This window comes from Asterias rubens, chromosome 4 (assembly GCF_902459465.1).
Source record: "Asterias rubens chromosome 4, eAstRub1.3, whole genome shotgun sequence".
In the NCBI taxonomy this organism is placed as follows: Eukaryota; Metazoa; Echinodermata; class Asteroidea; order Forcipulatida; family Asteriidae; genus Asterias; species Asterias rubens.
Window position 1 is genome coordinate 5,626,261 of NC_047065.1, and position 22,157 is coordinate 5,648,417.

Genomic DNA, 22,157 nt, shown 5'->3' on the forward strand with positions numbered 1-22,157 from the left:
TACCACCCTTCTTTAACTGAATGCGGAAAGTAACATCAGACAACTGTTTGATTACCAACCACGGACCCTCCCAACGCAACTGAAGTTTTGGCGTCAGGTACCTTTTCTTGGCTGGGTTAAAGAGCCACATGAAGTGCCCTTCCTTTAGCCCATGGTCTGATGCCCTTCTATCATAGTCTTTGTTTTGCCGTTGGGCACTCTTCCCAAGACATTGTCGAGCTCTCTCATGAGCTCGCCTCATATTCTGCCGCAAACTCTCTGCGAAATCTGTCCCAATACCGTCCTCCACATCGCCACACTCAACCAACAAATCAACCGGAAGGCTCACCTCCCTACCCAACATCATCATATTTTGGGATTCCCCAGTAGATTCGTGGGGAGTGCAACGGTACGCAAAAGTTGCGTACGGAAGACACTCATCCCAATCTTTTGCATTCTTTTGGGGTCGACGAGCACCGCTACCATGTTTACCAGAGTCTTGTTGAACCTCTCCACCATCCCGTCGGACTTCGGATTGTAGGCAGTTGTACGGGTTTGGGTGATGCCCAATACACGGCACATCTCGCTGAAAACACAAGACTCGAAATTGCTACCCTGATCAGAATGTAACTCTTGCGGGACCCCAAATCGGCAGACAAACTCATTTACCAACTTCAGTGCTACTGTACCTGCTGTCGCATCTGGCAGCGGGTAAGCCTCCATCCACTTATTACAATAGTCCCCTACCACCATGATCCATTGATTGCCACTGTCCGACCTCGGCAGTGGCCCGAGCAAGTCTATGGCCACTCTCTCCATAGGGACACCCACACGATATTGTTGGAGGGGAGCCCGCCTCTTTCTGGCGGGTGACTCCCTTTTTGCGCACAAGTCACAACTCCTCAAAAAGGACCTTATGTCTGCTGACATACCGGGCCAGAAATACCGATACTTCACTTTGGCCATCGTCTTATGGACACCCAAATGCCCACTCAACTGCCCTCCATGTAACTCGCCCAATACTTCTTCTCTGAACTGCTTAGGGAGAACAAGTCGCAACCTCACCGAATCACCGGTATCTGACTCCCATTGTCTATACAAGAGACCCTCTTTAACCACTAACTGCTTCCACACAGACCAATACGCCTTGTGACTCTTCGGAAGATGAGACACTTCCTTCCATTCAGGACGATTCTCACCCCTTCCTTTCAGCTTGACCACCCATCCAACAATGTCATCCTCCATCTGTGCTTCTCTTAAAACTTCTGAGGACAAGACTGGTTGAACCACAACACCCCTGACTTTGGGATCTTCCCTTTGAGGAAGCACCTGTTGGACCATAGAACTATTTTGGTCATCAACGGTTCCTTCATCTCTACCACATTGCTTGCATTCCCGCCGGGACAACGCATCAGCATTTCCATGCTTCTTGCCCGGCCTATGCTCAATCTGAATGTCACATTCGGAAACCACTTCCATCCACCTTGCCAACTGGCCCTCCGGGTTCTTAAACTGAAACAACCAACGAAGCGCAGCATGGTCGGTTCTCACCTTGACCTTTCTACCATACAAGTACTGTTTAAAGTGCTTCAAGTAAACCACAACAGCAAGCAACTCACGACGGGTAACGCAGTAGTTCCTCTCCGGCCTGCTGAGTTTACGACTAGCATATTCCAAGACCTTCTCATTCCCTTCCTGGACTTGGGACAACACCGCCCCGATACCATCACCGCTTGCATCGGTGTCTAAGATGAAATCTTGGTTTGGAATTGGATAGGGCAATACAGGTGCAGTAACGAGCATACTTTTCAACTCCTCGAAAGCACCCTGACAAGACTCATCCCATATAAAATCTCGTGACTTCTCGGTTAACGCATGCAGAGGACTGGCTATCCCTGCAAACCCACGGATGACTTTCCGATAATAAGATGCAAGACCCAAGAAACTTCTTACATCTTTCACACACCTTGGAACAGGCCAATCAGCCACCGCCTGTACCTTTTGCGGATCTGTGGCCACACCCTCTGTAGACACTATGTGCCCTAGGTAAGCTACTGACTGTCGGAACAAATGGCACTTGCTTGGCTTCAACTTCAACCCTGCCTGCCCGAGTCTCGCAAACACCACTCTGAGACGCTCTATCATCTCGGTCACTGACTTCCCAAAAACAATAATGTCGTCCAAATAAATCAAAAGAATGTCCCATTGCAGACCTGCCATGACTTTCTCCATGAGCCTCTCAAAAGTTGCTGGTGCATTACAAAGGCCAAATGGCATGCACTTCCAGCGATACAGCCCATTTCTCACAACAAAAGTTGACTTCTGGCTTGCCTCCTCGTCAAGTGCAACTTGCCAATACCCCGAAGCAAGATCTAGGGTCGAGAACCACTTTGCCCCACCCAAGGCATCAAATGTTTCGTCAATGCGTGGGACCGGGTATGCGTCTTTAATGGTGACTGCATTTAATCTTCTATAGTCGACACAAAAACGCTTCGTCCCATCCTTCTTACCCACAAGAACAACATTCGAGGCCCAAGGACTATCTGATGGCTCAATCACACCTCTCTTTTCCAAGTCACGGACTTGCCTGTCTATCTCTTGCTGATTACAGTAAGGTTGACGTCTTGGCCTCTCTTTGATAGGCCTAGCATCACCCGTTTGTATATGGTGTCTAACATCCTCTGTTCGACTAATATCATGGTCACCACTGGAAAAGACATCACGGAAATCACACAAGCATTTCTTTACCTTCTCGTGGTACTTTGAGTCAACACTTGCAGTGCCTCTCTCATATAAGTCACTTAAAAAACCAGGAACTGCCAGTGGTGGGTCTGCTATCAACCCGGGGTTACCTTCTATCAAATCATGCTCAACTTGGCAAATCACACCAACAGTCGTTCCCTTTCGGGCAACTCTCTGTTCCTTACGAGGATTAAACACTCGCAGTGGAACAATGTCGTTCCCTGCCTCTACCAACGATCTGGCCAGTACCAATCCTTACTTTGCCAGTTCACCACCACTCTCTAAAGGTTCACTAGGGCTGGACCTGCAAAAAGATTACTTCTCTTCACTATGGTACCAGTGACAACTGCCTCATAGCCAGCAGGAATCACCGTGTTTTCAAGAACAACCACACGACCAACAAACGGTTCCCCGACACTGCTGGTACATTGTATGTCCTCACCATTCAAACTCCACCTCTTAGTTTGAAAATCTAATTTCCCACCTGTGGGTACAAGGAAATCCATCCCTAAGATTCCAGGACAACGCATCTCTGTGAAAATTGCCCTGACCGACTGGGTGGTTCGACCAATCTGAATTTCTACCTCAGCGATGCCCAGTACTGAAAGTGGACTGCCATCCACTTGTCTCACCTGTATGCTTCCCTCTCCCAAAAGGGGTCTTCGCTCCTTAGGAATTTTGTAGTAAACCTCACTGCTGATTAGAGTGTCGGTTGACCCAGTGTCAACCAGAAATCGACAATCTGAGGCCCTGACTAGCCCATCTACAAAGAAACCATAACGGGGATCAACACTCGACTTAGGCAGATTTATCACTCTTTGCCCATCTTCTACCTTTCTTCTCTTATCGTCCACTATTGAGTTGCCATTGTATTGCCTCTTGGACCCTCTCCGACTTCCAGTCGCCCCGTGGGTCCACCGTGTGGCTGGTTGCCGTTTCTTTGGGGGTTCCTTGCATTCTCGGGCAAAATGACCTTTCTTGTCACAATTGAAACATTTCCAATCTTTCCCCTTGCCTCTCGCAAACTTTTTCCTCTCTTGGGGGAACTCTTCTGCCTGAGCAGGCAATTCAACCGACTGACCTGAAAATCGTCCCAGCAAATCAACCATTGTCTTTAAAGTCTGAGCCTGCAACTCCAAATTGGCCTCCATCTTCTCTACTCTCTGATCCAGACCAGAGTCTATTGCCCTCGCCATCTTAGGAGGTTTACCATCAAGTATCCTCTGCTGCTCCACCTTTTCAAAGTTATCAGTCTCAAGAGCAGCCCGGATCGCCTCGTCCAGATTCTTCGGGCGGGCCAGGTTAATACCCTCCCTTACTGACCGACTATCAACTGCATCAAGAAAATGATTCTTGGCCAACCTCTCACGAGACTCCTCTTGGATCTCAGGGTACGCTCTAAGCGTTAACTCATGGATAGCCTGACCAAGCTCTTGCAGGCTCTCCCTCGGCCCTTGCCGACGATGCCTCAGCTCTACCATATAGTTCTCGCTCTGTCTTCCAGAACCAAATCTCCTCTCTAGTAATTTAACCAATTCACCATAGGTACGCTTGTGACCAGGGAAAGCGTCTCCCAAAATAATTCTGAGAGCATTTCCCTGAAGGCTCGCTGACAAATACCTCGCTGATTGCTCTTCATTCCACCCGTTGACCTCTCGACATGACTCGAAATGTCGGTGATATTCTCGCCACCAAACTTTGCCACTATACCTATCAGGGGTGATATTTGGGCGCCGATTCTTACGCTCCAACATCTTACCCTCTTCTACAACACAAACGTTCGACTTCTTTAAAGGCACTGTACCCGTTACAGCTGAACTCATCACAGGAAGCACTCTTCCCTCAGCAGAATTGTTAGCCACTCCATTTGGACTTTTCAACCTCTTTAGACTAACCACATCTGTGTCCTTCATAAATGGATTTGTACTCTGTCTACCCTGTTCCATAAAACTCTGATTAGACACAAAAGACTGTCCATCCTTGTCAACAGAAAAAGCCTCAGCAGGGGCGGGTGTCTCTGAAACATAGCCTCTTAGGGGGGTACTCTCTCGATCTCCCATCGCCCTATCTTTCATCAGGGGCCTCACCTGGGAGGACATAACACACGACGGCCAACCCGTCGCTCCGCCTACAACACATGCGTAGATCGGTGCAGTCACCGACCAGCTCGCGCACGCGCCGTCGCATAACTTCTTAAACACCTAGTAAATGCACTGACCGTCACAATATGTTTGCGCTTACGTTGATAACTTGCCAGGATAAGTGGGGACATTCAGACAAGGGTGATTGATTGTTGGCTGAGTGCTGATCGGACACAAATGTGTTATCAGAAACAACTAAAAACCTCACTAAAGTTGGGGACGGCCAACACCACAGCTGCGAGCGAGTTTCAACTTTTGACAATTCTTTGAAAGAAGGAACTTCTATATAGCTGAGTGCTGCTTGTTTAGGAGTGTATAATAATGGGTTGCCTTCTCAAAAGTGTTGATTTGGTTGTTAAAATCTTTAAAGATGGCGGCCGTATTGGTTGGCTTGGTGTTACGGGTTTATTCTCGGTTTGGGTTGTATGGATTGGTATGATTAAGGGCCTTGCTCTGATGTTACCGACGCTACAAGAACAGTTCAATGCTTCAACTTGGTTGGTTGGATGGATGATTGCTATTACTGACGCCAGTTTTGAGTTTTCAGGTAGGACAAATTGCTTGGATAAGCTTATGTTCAAGTGGTTGTGTTTTTTACTAGTAAAGTAATAATAATAGATAATTGTAATGCGGCATATCAATATTAAAGGCACCGGACCAAATTTCTGTTCTTATTTGACATTAAGACCGAGCTGTAATATAAAACACATATTGACCGGGCCTGTGAGTGACCAGAAGAGGGGCCTATTTCCCTCGGCCTTCGGCCTCTGGAAATAGGTTCCTATTCTGGTCACTCAAATTCCCTCGGGTATAATAGACGTACACTAGTTACCTCATTGCCAGTCAATATGTTTATAATGAAACATCAATTTCACAAGAAGTTGTGTGATTTTACATGCTTGAGTTCAGGACATCAAAATCTAACGCTGAGGTCTCGAAATCAAATTCGTGGAAAATTACCTTTTTTCTCGAAAACTACGTCACTTATAAGAGGGAGCCGTTTCTCACAATGTTTAACAGCTCTCCTTTGCTTTTTACAAAGTAATTTTTTATGCTAACAATTGTTTTGAGTAATTACCAATTTTGACCAGTGCCTTTTAAAGATGTCCAAGGCGCAGAGACAATGTGGGCCCATAATCAAACAATATGAAAGAAAGCAAAATAACAGTTTTTTTTTAAACATACAACAATGCTAAATATAATCAATGGAAAGCAACAAAACTATTAGAACGAAAACTGAATGACATGTATTTGTTGTTCTTCCGAAGTTTTTTTTTTAAGAAGATGGATTTCTTTCGTGGATTGGTCCTGGACTGTCATGGCCGAGTGGTTAAGAGCATCGAATTCAAGTTCTGGTGCTGATTCACCGGAGTGTGAGTTCGAATCCCGGTCGTGACACTTGTGTCCTTGAGCAAGACACTTTACTATAATTGCTTCTCTTCACCCAGGGGTATAAATGGGTACGTGCGAGGGTAGAGGTTGATATTGTGTATGAATAAAGCCACAAGCGCCTTACAGGCAGCCCAGGGCCGTATACTCCCTAGGGAGCTGAGAAACATTACAGGGATGTTATTGGCCCCATGACCAGGGTACTAATGTAAAGAGCATTGATACGGCTGTAGTGTATTGTGAAATGCGCTATATAAGAAATTTTTATTACTATCACAAGGTGATTGAAACTTCGCGCCACATAAGAAGCCACCATTATCTATATGTGGCAGTGTCATGGCCGAGCGGTTAAAAGCGCCGGATTCAAGCACTGGTGTTTGATCAGCAGGGTGTGGGTTCGGATCCCGGTCGTGACACTTGCTACATAAAATTGGGGAGGTAGTGCTTTCTGCTCTACCGGCCAGGCTTCGAATGGATGATACCCAAGCCTACATTCGTATGGACTGTGAAAGGGGTAACCCTGTTTCAGCCCTAGGAGTAGGTGGCAACGGCCTCTGAAAAAAAAAATTGTAGCCCACACCTTGAAGTGGCCTTCAGGCCTTGTGTGTCAGGCGACTTGCAAAAAAAAGTAAATAAATAAATAAATAGGTTTGGAATGTCCTCAATTTCAGACCCCGTTTCTTTACCAATTATATACACTTTCTCATAATTGTTTCACAGCTCTATTTGCGTCTCCCTTACGAGAGAAATTTGGAGTACGAGTTGTGGTCACTGTGAGTGGTGTACTCATCGGTGGGTCACTGATAGCGTCTTCATTTGCATCCAGTTTGTATCAGATAGCGATCCTCATCACTCTATTTGCCGGTAAGACTGAGTATGAAAGACGCAGACTCTTTAAAGGCAGTGGACACTATTGGTAATTGTCAAAGACTAGCCTTCACAGTTAGTGTATCTCAACATATGCATAAAATAACAAACCTGTGAAAATTTGAGCTCAATATTGGTCGTCGAACTTGCGAGATAAAAATGAAAGAAAAAACACCCTTGTCACACGAAGTTGTGTGCGTTTAGATGGTTGATTTCGAGACCTCGATCAAGTTCTAAACTTGAGGTCTTGAAATCAAATTCGTGGAAAATTACTTCTTTCTCGAAAACTATGGCACTTCACAGAGAGCCGTTTCTCACAATGTTTTATACCATCAACCTCTCCCCATTACTCGTTACCAAGGAAGGTTTTGTGCTAATAATTATTTTTGAGTAATTACCAATAGTGTCCACTGCCTTTAAAGTAAATAAAAGTGAAGAAATGCAATTTGCAGATTTCGGTTTGCATCGTCATTAATCGTTGCACTGCTAAAACATAGGATTCGAACTGCCTTTAGCTACCGGGTTATCTCGGTTGTCTAGCTAACAAGGCACTGTTCTAGAATTGCAGAGGTCGTGGGTTAGAATCTCACCCGAGTAATGTGCCTGTGATTTGTTTTTTTCTCAAAACTCGTGCCAGTACTGACTATGTGCTTACCGTCACATCAGTGTTTATGGGTAAAACCAAGATAAACATCATCTTACTATTCATTTATTGCACCGTGAACTTAACCCATAATATGATGAATCCATGGTAACAGCAAACAAGTTTCGACCTGACACTTTAAAGGAACACGTTGCCTTGGATCAGTCGAGTTGGTCTTTGAAAAGCGTTTGTTGTAAGATGCATATTATTAGAAAGATATTTTTAAAGTAGAATATAACACCCATGATCCACACAAGTTTCACACGAAGTTACGTGGTTTTCCTTTTACCTCATCGACAAACACGGTCGGGGCGACCGTGTTAGTTCGCAAAGTAAAAGGAAAACCATGCAATTTCGAGGCAAATGTGTGTGGATCATTGTATTTTACTTTTAAAACATCTTTCTAACCATATGCATTATAAAACAAACGGTTACCAACGCTTTTCAAAGACCAAGTCGACCGATCCAAGGCACTGCCGTGTTTCTTTAAAGACACTGGACACTATATGGGTAATTGTCAAAGACCAGTTTTCTCACTTGGTGTATAAAATAACAACCTATGAAAATTTGAGCTCAATTGTTCGTCGAAGTTGCGAGATAATATAATGGAAGAAAAAATACCCTTGTCACTCGAAATTGTGTACTTTCAGATGCTTGATTTCGAGATCTCAAATTCTAAATCTGAGGTCTCGAAATCAAACGTGTTGAAAATTTACTTCTTTCTCGAAAACACCGTTTCTTCAGAGGGAGCCATTTCTCACAGTGTTTTACACTATCAACCTCTCCCCATTACTCATTATCAAGTAAGATTTTATGCTAATATTTTAGTAAGTACTTAGTAAGAACTTGGCTTATTACTTAACTCTCATAATTTTCGGATATTGGCGACAACCACCTTCATACTTTAAAAGATTTGGGTACTTTTTGTAACACAAAACACAATGTCCTCAAATTTACATTAAATTTACACCGTTTGAAGGTAATGATAGTAGGCCCCCAGAAACGTATATAAAATATTAGTTGCTGTGGTCCTGTAGTTTTACTCATTTCTCAAAAACTACATCACCTCAGCAACTAATATCATTAATTCTACTATCATTATCTTCAAGTTTAGGGTAAATCTGTGTAGGTTTTTTTTTTTTTTTTTCTCAAACAAAAAGTGCGCAGACCCTTGCAAAAGTAAAGTAGGTTGGTGTCACCACAAAAATCTTTTTATGAATTTTAAATACATTAAAAGAAATTTCATCGCAAAAAAAAATACAGTTATTTTACACTGTTCAAAAACCATTATCGCAAAAAAAAGTGTCATTTTCACTGTCGCGCAAATATCGCCCGCGCGATTCGTAACTTTCCCTCTCGTCTGCAGCATGCAGCAACAAGAACGTCAGGTTATTAGTCCGTGTCAACGTGTGCTGTTGGTGGGTGGTGGAATATGAAATAAGGTAATTAATTTATTTTATTCTGTTGTAATTATTCAGAAATATAATAACATGTTAATAAGTAACGCATAGAGTATGGAACGCCAAAGAGGCATTTAATCATCGGTGATGGTCTTTTGCAACCGGTCAACTTTAGTGATCGGTGGTGGCTTTTTGCAATCGGTCAACTTTAGTGATCGGTGGTGGCTTTTTGCAATCGGTCAACTTTAGGGATCGGTGATGGCTTTTTGCAATCGGTCAACTTAAGGGATCGGAGGTGGCTTTTTGCAATCAGTCAACTTTAGGGATCGGTGGTGGCTTTTTGCAATCGGTCAACTTTTGCAACCGGTGATGGGATTTTGGGATATCCGAATTTTGCGTCCGGTCGGTGCAGGCCTACTTCAAAACCTATGATTGTGTAGATTGTGGATATTAGTTGTCGTTATTTTCTAGTTCACACCACCATGGAGGAATAAATTACACTCACCAGCGGGTTGACTGACTTGCCAAACATTTTTAGAAGAGTACCATTTTATAACTATGTAAGGGGGAACGCAACAAACATCAAATTAATCAGCTCTTTCTAAAAAGATAATAATAATAGGGGAAATCTGAAATCATACAAGTAGCCCTGTGTAAACAGACCCGGAGGTGAGAACATTATGACCACACAAAAACCGTTTTGATGGAAAACACATATTATGTGCATCATGAATGTGATGGACAAACACAGACCGGGACGCACTCAACACGTTTTATAAAAGGCTAGGTAAAGTATTATACAAATATTTCCTTGTAATAAACGGAGAGGCACGTATTAATTGAATCCAAAGCGAAAGACGTACTATATAAAGTTCTTAATTTAGGGGGGGGGTGTATAAAGTATAAAGATAAAAGAGTTAAATCTTATATAAAATTGAAGCTTGAAAATAAGCTTTACTCTAAACGTAATTTTGTTTTAAATTATTAATTAATTAACCTTGTGATCTTCATTTGCATATTTAGTTAGTAAATCTTAGTAGAGCACCATATCTCAAGAAGTATACTTCCGGGTCAACCGGAAGTTGGCCCATTTTTTGTTTCAGTTATACTACACAATCAATCTTCATTTTATGTTTCAGTTATAGACTCCTTTTAAATTTTTACTTTGGAAAACCGTGACCCCATGTTGACCTCTATTTTCGGGTCAACCTGAATTGGGACCAGATCTCAAGACCTATACAACCTATTTCAAACTTGTTCCAGTTTCCGCGACCCCATGTTGACCTCTACTTCCGGGTCAACCGGAAGTGGGACCGTATCTCAAGAACTATACAACCGATTTTCAAACTTTTTTTTCAGTTGCACACTCCTTTGTGTTAAATATTAACTTTGAAAAATGTGTCCCCTTGTTGACCTCTACTTCAGGGTCAACCGGAAGTGGGACCATACCTCAAGAACTACACAACTAATTTTCAAACCCTTTTTTACTTAGAGACTCTTTGAGCATTAAGGATTAACCTTTACAAAATTTGGCCCCCATATTGACCTAGCTCTACTTCCAGGTCAACCGGAAGTTGGACAATATCCCAAGAACTTCACAACCTATGTTCAAACCTTTTTTCAGTTATAGCCTAACAAACAATACAGTATCGGGCCAATGGTGGCATGTACCGGCGTCGAGTTTCGATACGGTGCCGTTAATTATGATGATGATATTGAGCCAGAATTGGGCCAGTGCTGGCCTTCTTCCGGTCAAGCGTCATGTCCTTGCTAGTAAACATTGTAGATATTAATAAATCTTGATTGCAATAATGTAATAATTTGGAATAACTGATTGCCCAATGTATGTATGTTATCTGGGTATAAAATGGTACTCTTCTAAAAATGTTTGGCAAGTCAGTCACCCGCTGGTGAGTGTAATTTATTCCTCCACGGTGGTGTGAACTAGAAAATAACAACAATTAATATCCACAATCTACACAAATGGTGTGCCACTTCGAAACCAGTATTGGCCCAGAAAAAGTTTTCTATACCATTTTGTCAAAATGGCGTGGCGCTAAAAAAAAAGTATTGGCCCAGAAAAGATTGTCTATGGTGCAGCTACAAAACCAGTGTTGGCACAATAGAGGTTTTCTACCATTTTGCCAAAATGGTGTGCCGCCAACAAACCAGTAGACAGATGACAGAAAGTAAAACTTTCATTATCAGACGAAAACTCAACCAGCATTTTAACTCGTAAGTTTTTATTAATAAAATAAAAATGCAAAATGTATATCAAATAATATTAAATTTAAATGAAATTACTTTGCAATAAAAAAGTTCATTACAATAAAGTGTAGTTGTCCATGATAAACACAAAACATAAAAAAATGAAAAAACAGCAGCAATGAATAAATCAAATTAAAAATGCTATGTAAAAACCAATAAAATAATAAAGGAGGTATACATTTTAGAATGTTGTTTTATTAATAGTTTTCGGTTTCTCAAAATGCCGGTACCATCAGGGGTCGATTTCACAGAGAGTTAGGCCTAGTCCTAACTTAGGACATAGTCCTTGGAGATATAAGAAACGTATGGCTAGTCCTAAGTTAGGACGATTAACTCTTCCTAACTCGAGATAAGACTAGTCTTGACTCTTTGTGAAATCCACCCCAGCTTCAATAACTTGCATGGGCTAATTTCTTTTTAAATATCAAGTCGGTTTAGTAATTAGAACATATCTCTTTACCGTTTTGCCAAAGCCAGTATTGACATGACTGGCCCCGAAAAGGTTTTCTATATGACACCATTTTGACAAAAATGGTGTGCAGCTACAAAACCAGTATTAATAATAATAATAATAATAATAAGACTTGGCTCAATGAGAGGTTTTTTGCCTGTTTTCCCAAATGGTGTGCCACAAAACCAGTATTGGACCACTGCAGGTTTTCTACCACTTTCCCAAAATGGTGCACCGCTACAAAACCAGCATCGGCCCATTAAAGGTTCATCATTTTGCCGAAACGGTGTGCCGCACAAAACCAATATTGGCCAAGACAGGCAAACCTCCGTCCTAACTAAAATAGTTTGCCTCTATAAAACCGACATTGGCCCAGTGTGGGCACTTTACTAGCAAGGACATGACGCTTGACCGGAAGAAGGCCAGCACTGGCCCAATTCTGGCTCAATATCATCATCATAATTAACGGCACCGTATCGAAACTCGACGCCGGTACATGCCACCATTGGCCCGATACTGTATTGTTTGTTAGGCTATAACTGAAAAAAGGTTTGAACATAGGTTGTGAAGTTCTTGGGATATTGTCCCACTTCTGGGTGACCTGGAAGTAGAGCTAGGTCAATATGGGGGCCAAATTTTGTTAAGGTTAATCCTTAATGCTCAAAGAGTCTCTAAGTAAAAAAGGGTTTGAAAATTAGTCGTGTAGTTCTTGAGGTATGGTCCCACTTTCGGTTGACCCTGAAGTAGAGGTCAACAAGGGGACACATTTTTCAAAGTTAATATTTAACACAAAGGAGTGTGCAACTGAAAAAAAAGTTTGAAAATCGGTTGTATAGTTCTTGAGATATGGTCCAACTTCCGGTTGACCCGGAAGTAGAGGTCAACATGGGGTCGCGGAAACTGGAACAAGTTTGAAATAGGTTGTAAAGGTGTAACACACACACGAACTGACTCAGTGCAAAAGAATTAAACTTTTAAACAACCACTTTTAATGCTCTTCACAGCTCTTTCTTCATCAAGATATTAAACAAACTTTAACTTTTAGCAAAAAATTGCAAACTGCAATAAAACTCTAACAGATTTATCAGTTCACGAGTTCAATTCCGCGATTATATTCGATTTATCAGTTCACGAGTTCAATTCCGCGGTTAATATCAAGGATACGGGCACTGTAATTCCTCCTCCACTCGACACCTTGCAGCTACGTACATGTACAGATGTAGGTACGCAGTAGGTCAAATAGTTCAGAAGTCCCGGGGAAACTTGTTGCAGCTAGGTAGTACGTCTAGACCCAGTCCAGCAGTCCACGCATTCCACAGTCCAGCAGACAGCGAGTCCAGATGTGGAAGGTCCGCAGTTTCATTCGTCACCAAGTACCAACACTCCAACAGTTTAGAGTTTATTCAACTTGAGAAAGCTGATTATTCATAGAGAAGATCTAAGATTGTAGATCTGAGATCTGAGAGCCAACAACTGCCAATAAATCTTTACTGGTTTGCAGGAACACAAAACCTGCTAACAGAAGGTTATTATTTCTCCCTCAACTATTATATTTCAAAAAACAAAATGATGAGCAAACTTTTACATGACATGCATAACAACAAACATGTCTGCCATAAAACACTCTCACATGGCCTGGACATCTCCAGTCAATTGAGGGCGCTATCCCCTGTTCCAGCCTTGAGGGCGCTATCACCTTTTGAGCTCTGGGCTACATAGGTCTTGAGATCTGGTCCCAATTCAGGTTGACCCGAAAATAGAGGTCAACATGGGGTCACGGTTTTCCAAAGTAAAAATTTAAAAGGAGTCTATAACTGAAACAAAAAATGAAGATTGATTGTGTAGTATAACTGAAACAAAAAATGGGCCAACTTCCGGTTGACTCGGAAGTATACTTCTTGAGATATGGCGTTCTACTAAGATTTACTAATTAAATATGCAAATGAAGATCACAAGGTTATTTAATTAATAATTTAAAACAAAATTACGTTTAGAGTAAAGCTTATCTTCAAGCTTCAATTTTATATAAGATTTAACTCTTTTATCTTTATACTTTATACACCCCCCCCCCCCCTAAGTTAAGAACTTTGTATAGTACGTTTTTCGCTTTGGATTCAATTAAAACGTGCCTCACCGTTTATTACAAGGAAATATTTGTATAATACTTTACCTAGCCTTTTATAAAACGTGTTGAGTGCGTCCCGGTCTGTGTTTGTCCATCACATTCATGATGCACATAATATGTGTTTTCCATCAAAACGGTTTTTGTGTGGTCATAATGTTCTCACCTCCGGGTCTGTTTACATAGGGCTACTTGTATGATTTCAGATTTCCCTTAACACACAAAACTATCGGTAGAGACTCTTGTTCAAAAACATTTCCCTTCACAGAATATAAATATTTGTATTTCCCCGGCATACACCATTTCCGGAAGACGACAACCAATTGTGGGACATAGATAACCCTTCCACACACTCTCCTACCCATTTGTTATTATTATTATTATTATCTTTTTAGAAAGAGCTGATTAATTTGATGTTTGTTGCGTTCCCCCTTACATAGTTATAAAATGGTACTCTTCTAAAAATGTTTGGCAAGTCAGTCAACCCGCTGGTGAGTGTAATTTATTCCGCCATGGTGGTGTGAACTAGAAAATAACAACAACTAATTTCAACAATCTACACAATCATAGGTTTTGAAGTAGGCCTGTACCGACCGGACGCAAAATTCGGATATCCCAAAATCCCATCACCGGTTGCAAAAGTTGACCGATTGCAAAAAAGCCACCACCGATCCCTAAAGTTGACCGATTGCAAAAAGCCACCTCCGATCCCTTAAGTTGACCGATTGCAAAAAGCCATCACCGATCCCTAAAGTTGACCGATTGCAAAAAGCCACCACCGATCACTAAAGTTGACCGATTGCAAAAAGCCACCACCGATCACTAAAGTTGACCGCATGCAAAAAGCCATCACCGATCCCTGAAGTTGACCGATTACAAAAAGCAACCACCGATCCCTAAAGTTGACCAACTGCAAAAAGCAACCACCGATCCCTAACGTTGACCGATTGCAAAAAACCACCACCGATCACTAAAGTTGACCACCGATTGCAAAAAGCCATCAACGGTCGTGAATATGCATGACCGATCGCTATATACCATCACCGATCATGAATATGCATGACCGATCGCTAAAATGGACCACCGGTCGTGTTTTATCACTGCTCGCTAAAGTTGATCACCGATCGCATAGGACCACCACCGATGACAAATTTGATCACCGGTTGCAAAAGACCATTACCGATGATTAAATGCCTCTTTGGCGTTCCATAATAGAGGACTTGCCTGGCTGAGAATGAACAAACGTTAACTTACATAAGCAACATTTTTAGTTTCCCTTTTCAAATTTCAATCTCAACTCAAAAAAGTTTCATGAACTAACGTACTGCGGAGTACATGTATGTTGTACTGCTGTACATAGTATAAAACTGCTATTGCTACACTACTTTTAAGTAAATACACCACCATACACGAGCAACCGGTTTCTGTTGAGCCAGTCACCAGTGCAGTGACGGCAAGTTATGAGCAATTCAGAAATTAGCTGTGAGTCACAAACAAACTAAACAAAAAAAAACAATTTTATTAGCATGATTTATAGTCGCCAAGTTTTTGGGAAAAAGGTGAAAATCACAAAGGGCAAAGCGATGTTTTCAGGAGAGTCGCGTATTAAATAGTAAATACCAGTACTGCTACTGGTCCAGCGCCTCCAATCTAAAGCCAACAAGGTACGAACGAACCCTAATAGCAAGGGTTGCACAAGTAACGGGACAAACAATCAGGGAATTAAACATAAATCAGTTGTAAACCTCAGTCAACGCCAGCTATCTGAAACTTAAACGAATGTTTTATCCTTGGGTATGAATATTGCCCAGAACTAGTGAAGACAATTGCTTTTTATCAATATGGTGTTCTTAAGATTGACGACCAGACTGGTATTCATAGTTCATATTCTTTGGAGTCCGTGACCATTTATTTGCTACCTTTTTTTCTCGATGGATTTGACGTCAGGAACCATTTAAAAAGAAAATGAGCTCCTATGAACCTCTGAAATGTGATATGAACTTGTTTTATTGCGCAATATTCAAAATGGCCGCCGACGCCATCTTGAAAAACATAAATTGTAATAGCTCTGGCCCCAGATGACCTAGACGGACAAATGAGATGTCCTTTTCCACTATTTCTGGCATGTCAAATACACTGGAATGGTAATTGTAAAGTTTTGGGACCATCTTGACCTCTAAATCCAAGATGGCCGCCGTCGCCATCTTAAAAAAACATACAATGTAATAGCTCTGGCACCATATGACCTAGATGGACAAAAGAGATGTAATTTTCCACTATTTCTGACATGCTTAATACACTGGAATGGAAATTGTAAAGTTTGGGGACCATATTAACCTCTAAATCCAAGATGGCCTCCTTCGCCATCTTGAAACATAACTTCCATATTAGCTCTGGCACCAGATGACCTAGACAAACATAGACTTAAACTATCAAATAATACAATAGAGGCATAAATAGGTTTTCATCACTCAGGATGGCCAGTGATATTTTTAGATAATAATCTTATTAAATCTTACCGAATTAAAATGATTAAGACAAACATAATGAGAACTCAGTAAAACATTTAGCAACTAGAGGGGGTACTTCAAGCAATCAAAGAAAAAGTAAACATACATAAAAAAAACAAGTCATAATTACACCTAGCTTCTCATACTTAATTAAAAAACAGCTGATAAATTCATCTTGCATTCAGTCAATTTAAATTAAAAGAGGTTGGATGGTCCCTATAAACAAAACAAAAACCATAATTGATTTTTCATATGTTAAAAATGAAACCCTGATTGTTCTCTCAGTTTATCTGGTGCCAGAGCTGTCACATTTCATAACTTTCAAGATGGCGGAGGCAACCATCTTGGATTTTGTGACCACGATGATCCCTAACTCTACAATTACCATTCCAGTGGATTTTGTAATGGCACAAATAGTGGGAATATACACCTCTTTTTCCCTATCTGGTTCCATATAGCTAGTATAATTTTCAAGATGGCGATGGCGGCCATCTTGGATTTAGAGGTCACGATAGTCCCCAAACCTTACATTCACCTTTCCAGTGTATTTCGCATGCCAGAAATAGTGGAAAAGGACATCTCTTTTTCCCGTCTAGGTCATATGGTGCCAAGCTATTACATGCTATGTTTTTCAAGTTGGAGATGTCGGCCATCTTGGATTTAGAGGTCAAGATGGTCCCCAAACCTTACAATTACCATTCCAGTGTTTTTGGCATGCCAGATATAGTGGAAAAGGACATATATTTTGTCTGTCTAGCTCATATGGTGCCAGAGCTATTACAAGTTATGTTTTTCAAGATGGTGTCGGCGGCCATTTTGAATATTGCGCAATAAAACAAAAGTTCCTATCACATTTCAGAGGTTCATAGGGGCTTTTTTCCTTTTAGATGGTTCCTGAAGTAAAATCCATCGAGAAAAAAAGTAGCAAAAAAATGGTCACGGAATCCAAAGATATGACCCTACTATAAAGACTATTCTTTTACTCATTTCCTAAAAACTATGCCATTTCAAGCAAAACTATTTCAAGGGAAGTTTTCTACCATGACCATCTTTGTACCATGTAAGTTTTGTGCAAATCTGTGAGCATTTATATTTTCATTCTTACCAATGTTGTACACACCCTTTAACCATATATAAAACAGTACAATCATTTGTCAGTAGTCAAAGTCCACTTGTGGAAGAAAGACATCATCATGGCCAATCTAACATTATTAAACTGTGTAAGTGTTAACTTTATTTGATACGCTTTCAGTGCAAAATCTGTTAGCACCCCCAAAACGTGTGCAACGAGCATGTAATTCCAATATGTGGTTCTGTATACTAAATTTCCATAGTATTGCGTCTAAACTGTGTTAAATTAAATTTTTAAACAAACAAATTCCTCTATGGAATGTACCTCTTAAAGTTATTGTTGGCAGCGATTGACTAAGTGATGTTTTCAGTGAAGTCTTTACTGAAAGTTAATGATATCATCAGTGCATACAACTGTTTACAGGGTGGCTGCAGTGGTTTTTTTTTTATTCATTTTCACGATTAAACATGACTTTTTTTTTATTAAATGCGCAAGTATTAAAAAAAATGGTTTTCAAGAGATTAGGGGAACCCACCATCCCTAAAAGGGAGCCTTCATTTGCATAAACGTGACGTCATGTCGGTAACCCGAGCCGTCGGGCCCCTGGCTGTGTGCATATAGAGACGTGTGCACTGTGTGGCCTGGTACCTAGGCGCGTGTAGTTAGGGACCAGACTCTTTTTGCCGACGATATGTTTGAATTCCCGACATGTCGGCGATGGTAGGGGCGGTAACAATCCACAAAAGGGGGGCGTGACTTATTCGCTAATAACGCAAGTCAGATGTGTCGGGAATAAAAAAACAACATTTTATTGATTTATTAGTTCGATACATATATCAGAAGTAAATATACAGCAAAATTAACTGTTTTATTTTAATTCACTGCAGCATCCCTTTAAAACAACTTGGCATAATATTTTTGCCAAGTTGTACTCAACATTTTTTTTGTATAGGCACTGTGTCTTTTTGTTTTGCTGTGATATTATCACAGCAAAACAAGAAGCACAAAAACATGTTTGAACTGACTTGGACTGCGTTTTTTGTATTACTTACAAATAATTCCACGTGAGTTAAAGTGTGTATGTACTTTTTGTAGGACTAAAAACACAATGTCCACAGATTTACACTAAACTTACACAGTTTGAATATAACGATAGTAGAAAGCTTCCCTGAAAATATTATGTGCTGAAGTGCTGTAGTTTTGGGGAAATGAGTAAAACAATGTCATGAAAATTATTGTAAGCCTTTACAAACGTATTTTCATGAAATAATTTTACTCATTTCTCAAAAACTACAGCACCTCAGTAAGTAATATTTGAAGGGAAGCTTTCCACTACTATTATCTTCCAACCCTGTACGTTTAATGTAAATCTATGGACATTTTGAAAAAGTACCCAAATCCTTTAATAAGGGTCAAATTGTGCAGTAGACTCACCTTCCCGAGTTCTGTGAAAAAAAGTAGGCATATTACTCGGGTGGGATTCGAACCCACAACCTATTTTTTGCTATTCTAGAGCAATATGTCAGATCAACTAGACCAATATCCATTTTTTCAACCAGGGCCAGCAGTTGGTGTCACGAGTGTAGTGACCAGAGAGATGATTGGTCATCATTTCAGAGAATCGCTTACAATGGCACTTGGTTTGGGCGGCCTTGGAAGTTCACTTGCCTTCGTCACCATGGTGCCCCTAACACAGTTCTTCTTGGATACCTACGGTTGGAGGGGAACCATGCTGTTACTCGGTGCGATATTCTCCCATCTTGGTGTCTGTGGAGCTTTGATGAAAGAACCCGCTGTAACAAGAAGTTATGATGAATATCAAACAGTTGATGTAATAGAAGAACCGGCTGTTACCGGTGAAGGAGAAGCAGACGCATCAAACAGTCGTTGTCACTCTTGTCTGGAAACTGTTCACTCATTCTTCAGTAAGACATTCAATATTAGTTTGTTATCATCAACATCATTCTGGCTTATAAACTTTATGATGAACATATGGATGATTATGTACACAGCTTGGTTCATTTACTTTGTTCCAAACACCATTTCGAAAGGACTTTCACTTAAAGAAGCTTCCACTTGTGTTGTTATTTATGGAATCGGCAGACTACCTGCAAGTGTCACCATAGGTCCTTTGGTTCGTTACATCCCAGGTATAAACAACTCGGGTTGGCTAGGCATTGGACTTGTCACACAATGCATCTATTACCTCCTCGATCCATGGCTAATTACTTATTGGCCGATTTTCTGGGCTGCTTTCATCTTTGGCTATTTTTCTGCGGTGCTCTTGTTGCTATTTGACGTCATAATTATTGACATTTTTGGTGCTGATCAGCTGGGATCCGTTCTAGGTTTGATTGGACCTTCCGCCGGTTTAAGCAGGATTTTCTCTTTGTATTTTCCAGGTAAGTGTTAAAGTAAGTTTGCAGACATTAATTTGTGGCTTGTGAACATTAAGGTCCTGCCACAAGAGGCAATTTATTGGCAACCAGTTCCACACAATATCCAAGAAGAAAAGCCAGTCACATTTTATTGTTTACCTATTGTTATTACTCGTGGGGATCGTATAGACATTGTTTGAAAATTGTACTCATGTGCTACTAAAGTGTTCCTATAGCATTCACTGCAGTTGGTTGCCTCCAAGTTGCTCGTTAAAGTTGCCTCGTCAGACAAGCCCCTTTAGGAAACAGACTGCAAAACAATGGTGGCGTATTTAATCAACGTATTAAAGGCATGGACACTATTGGTAATTGTCAAAGACTAGCCTTCACAGTTGGTGTATCTCAACATATGAATAAAATAACAAACCTGTGAAAATTTGAGCTCAATCGGTCATCGAACTTGCGAGATAATAATGAAAGAAAAAAAAACACCCTTGTCACATGAAGTTGTGTGCGTTTAGATGGTTGATTTCGAGATCTCAAATTCTAAACTTGAGGTCTCGAAATCAAATTCGTGGAAAATTACTTCTTTCTCGAAAACTACGTCACTTCAGAGGGAGCCATTTCTCACAATGTTTTATACCATCAACCTCTCCCCATTACTTTTTTACAAAGAAAGGGTTTATGCTAATACTTATTTTGTGAAATTACCAATAGTGTTCACTGCCTTTAAAGTTGCCTCGTCAGACAAGCCCCTTTAGGAAACAGACTGCAAAACAATGGTGGCGTCTTTAATCAACGTTTTAAGCATATCGTTTCCCGCAAAAGAAGCCAACACTTAACATTTTAAAAACAAAAATAATTCCTTAAGCCTGCTGAAAAAATTTAAAAGAACATTAACTATTAAGATGATTAATTAACATGACCCAGTAGGCCATACCATCCATATTCGGGAAGGGAAACAAAATATAGCCAACAATCTTTTTTTACAAACTTCTCAGGTCGCGTGAGTATGCGCGCCTTTTTGTCCACTATCCTGATTTCTGTTTTGTGTTTTGTTGTCTTCATTGTGCGCAGGATTAATCTACGACATTCTCGGGAGCTATACCCTAGCCTTTACTGTAATGGGAGGTGTCCAGTGTCTTACAGTTGTGGCTTTATTACTTCTCGTTTGGTTACAAAGACGCCATCCATCTGGACTCTGATGGGAGATGTCTACTGTCGTGTCAGTTGCATGCAGTTGAGCGAAAGGATGTCTTCAGCCTTCTCGGGAATTGGAAACTCCGATTGTCGTCTTCCACGCATCCCGGTCCAGGATCAGCGTCCTAAGCATAGTTGTTAAACCCTAGACTTGACACAAGTCTTAAACTCGTTTGAGTCTTTTTTGTTTGTTTCAATCCCATCGCCGAACATCAGAAAACTCACCAGCCTGTGCCCTGCGGGACCACACTAGCTACATTTTGACGGCGGATATACTTGAATCGTGTCTAATAATAAACCCCATGTATTGTGGGCCGCCATCTTTGATTAATGTGCGCGAGTGAAAAGCTTTCATTGGCTGTGATTCGTGCTGCTCAGCGCGTAGGCCAACGCGTGCACTTTTCCCTTGTTTAACATCAAAGATGGCGGTCAATGACGTCATGTGGATTTCGACTATAGACCCTGATTAATTTGTAATGTTTGTAGTGACGTAACACTATTGGGTGAAACTGTAATTGACTATTGGCATTCTTGTCCTAAATAAGGACTTGACTCCACAAAAATAATGGCAATTTCGAGGCATATTTGTATGGATCATTGTATCCTACTTTATTAAAACATCATTCTACCCATTATGCATTTTATGACAAACGGTTTAAAACGTTTTTCATAGACCAACTCGCCCGATGCAAGGCAATTCGTTCCCTTTCAGTAAGGGTCAACAGGTGAGGTCGCTATCATTATGTTGCACTACATGTATACGTTTAATGTTATTATGTAGTTTTTGTTGGGAAGCATTTCGAAAGAGCAAACAAATCAGTGAATGTATTCTAAGTTTGCTTTTAATTATTAATTAACATAAAAAAAATTAAAAAAAATGATGCCTGAGTCGGTTTACTACAAAAGGTCTTTATCTAAAGGCTAACTAAAATATATTTTTTGTGTTTCTGTTTCTACAAAAATGATTATTTTAGAGTATTTTTGCTAGTAATTTC

At 40.8% G+C, this 22,157-nt stretch overlaps 1 protein-coding gene across 2 annotated transcripts; it reads left to right on the plus strand.

The window, feature by feature from the left end:
* Nucleotides 1-5,012: 5,012 nt before the first annotated feature.
* Nucleotides 5,013-21,784, plus strand: LOC117289393 (monocarboxylate transporter 12-like). 2 transcript variants are annotated; one of them, XM_033770497.1, is made up of 5 exons: nt 5,013-5,409; nt 6,972-7,115; nt 9,128-9,203; nt 19,144-19,986; nt 21,040-21,784. In XM_033770497.1, the coding sequence occupies exons 4-5, from the start codon at nt 19,182-19,184 to the stop codon at nt 21,165-21,167; spliced, it is 933 nt and encodes a 310-aa protein (XP_033626388.1). In that variant the 5' UTR covers nt 5,013-5,409; nt 6,972-7,115; nt 9,128-9,203; nt 19,144-19,181; the 3' UTR covers nt 21,168-21,784. The 2 variants fall into 2 exon arrangements, with proteins under 2 accessions (XP_033626388.1, XP_033626387.1); XM_033770496.1 differs by lacking the exons at nt 5,013-5,409; nt 6,972-7,115; nt 9,128-9,203 and having other exon boundaries at nt 18,973-19,986.
* The last annotated feature ends 373 nt before the right edge of the window (nt 21,785-22,157 follow it).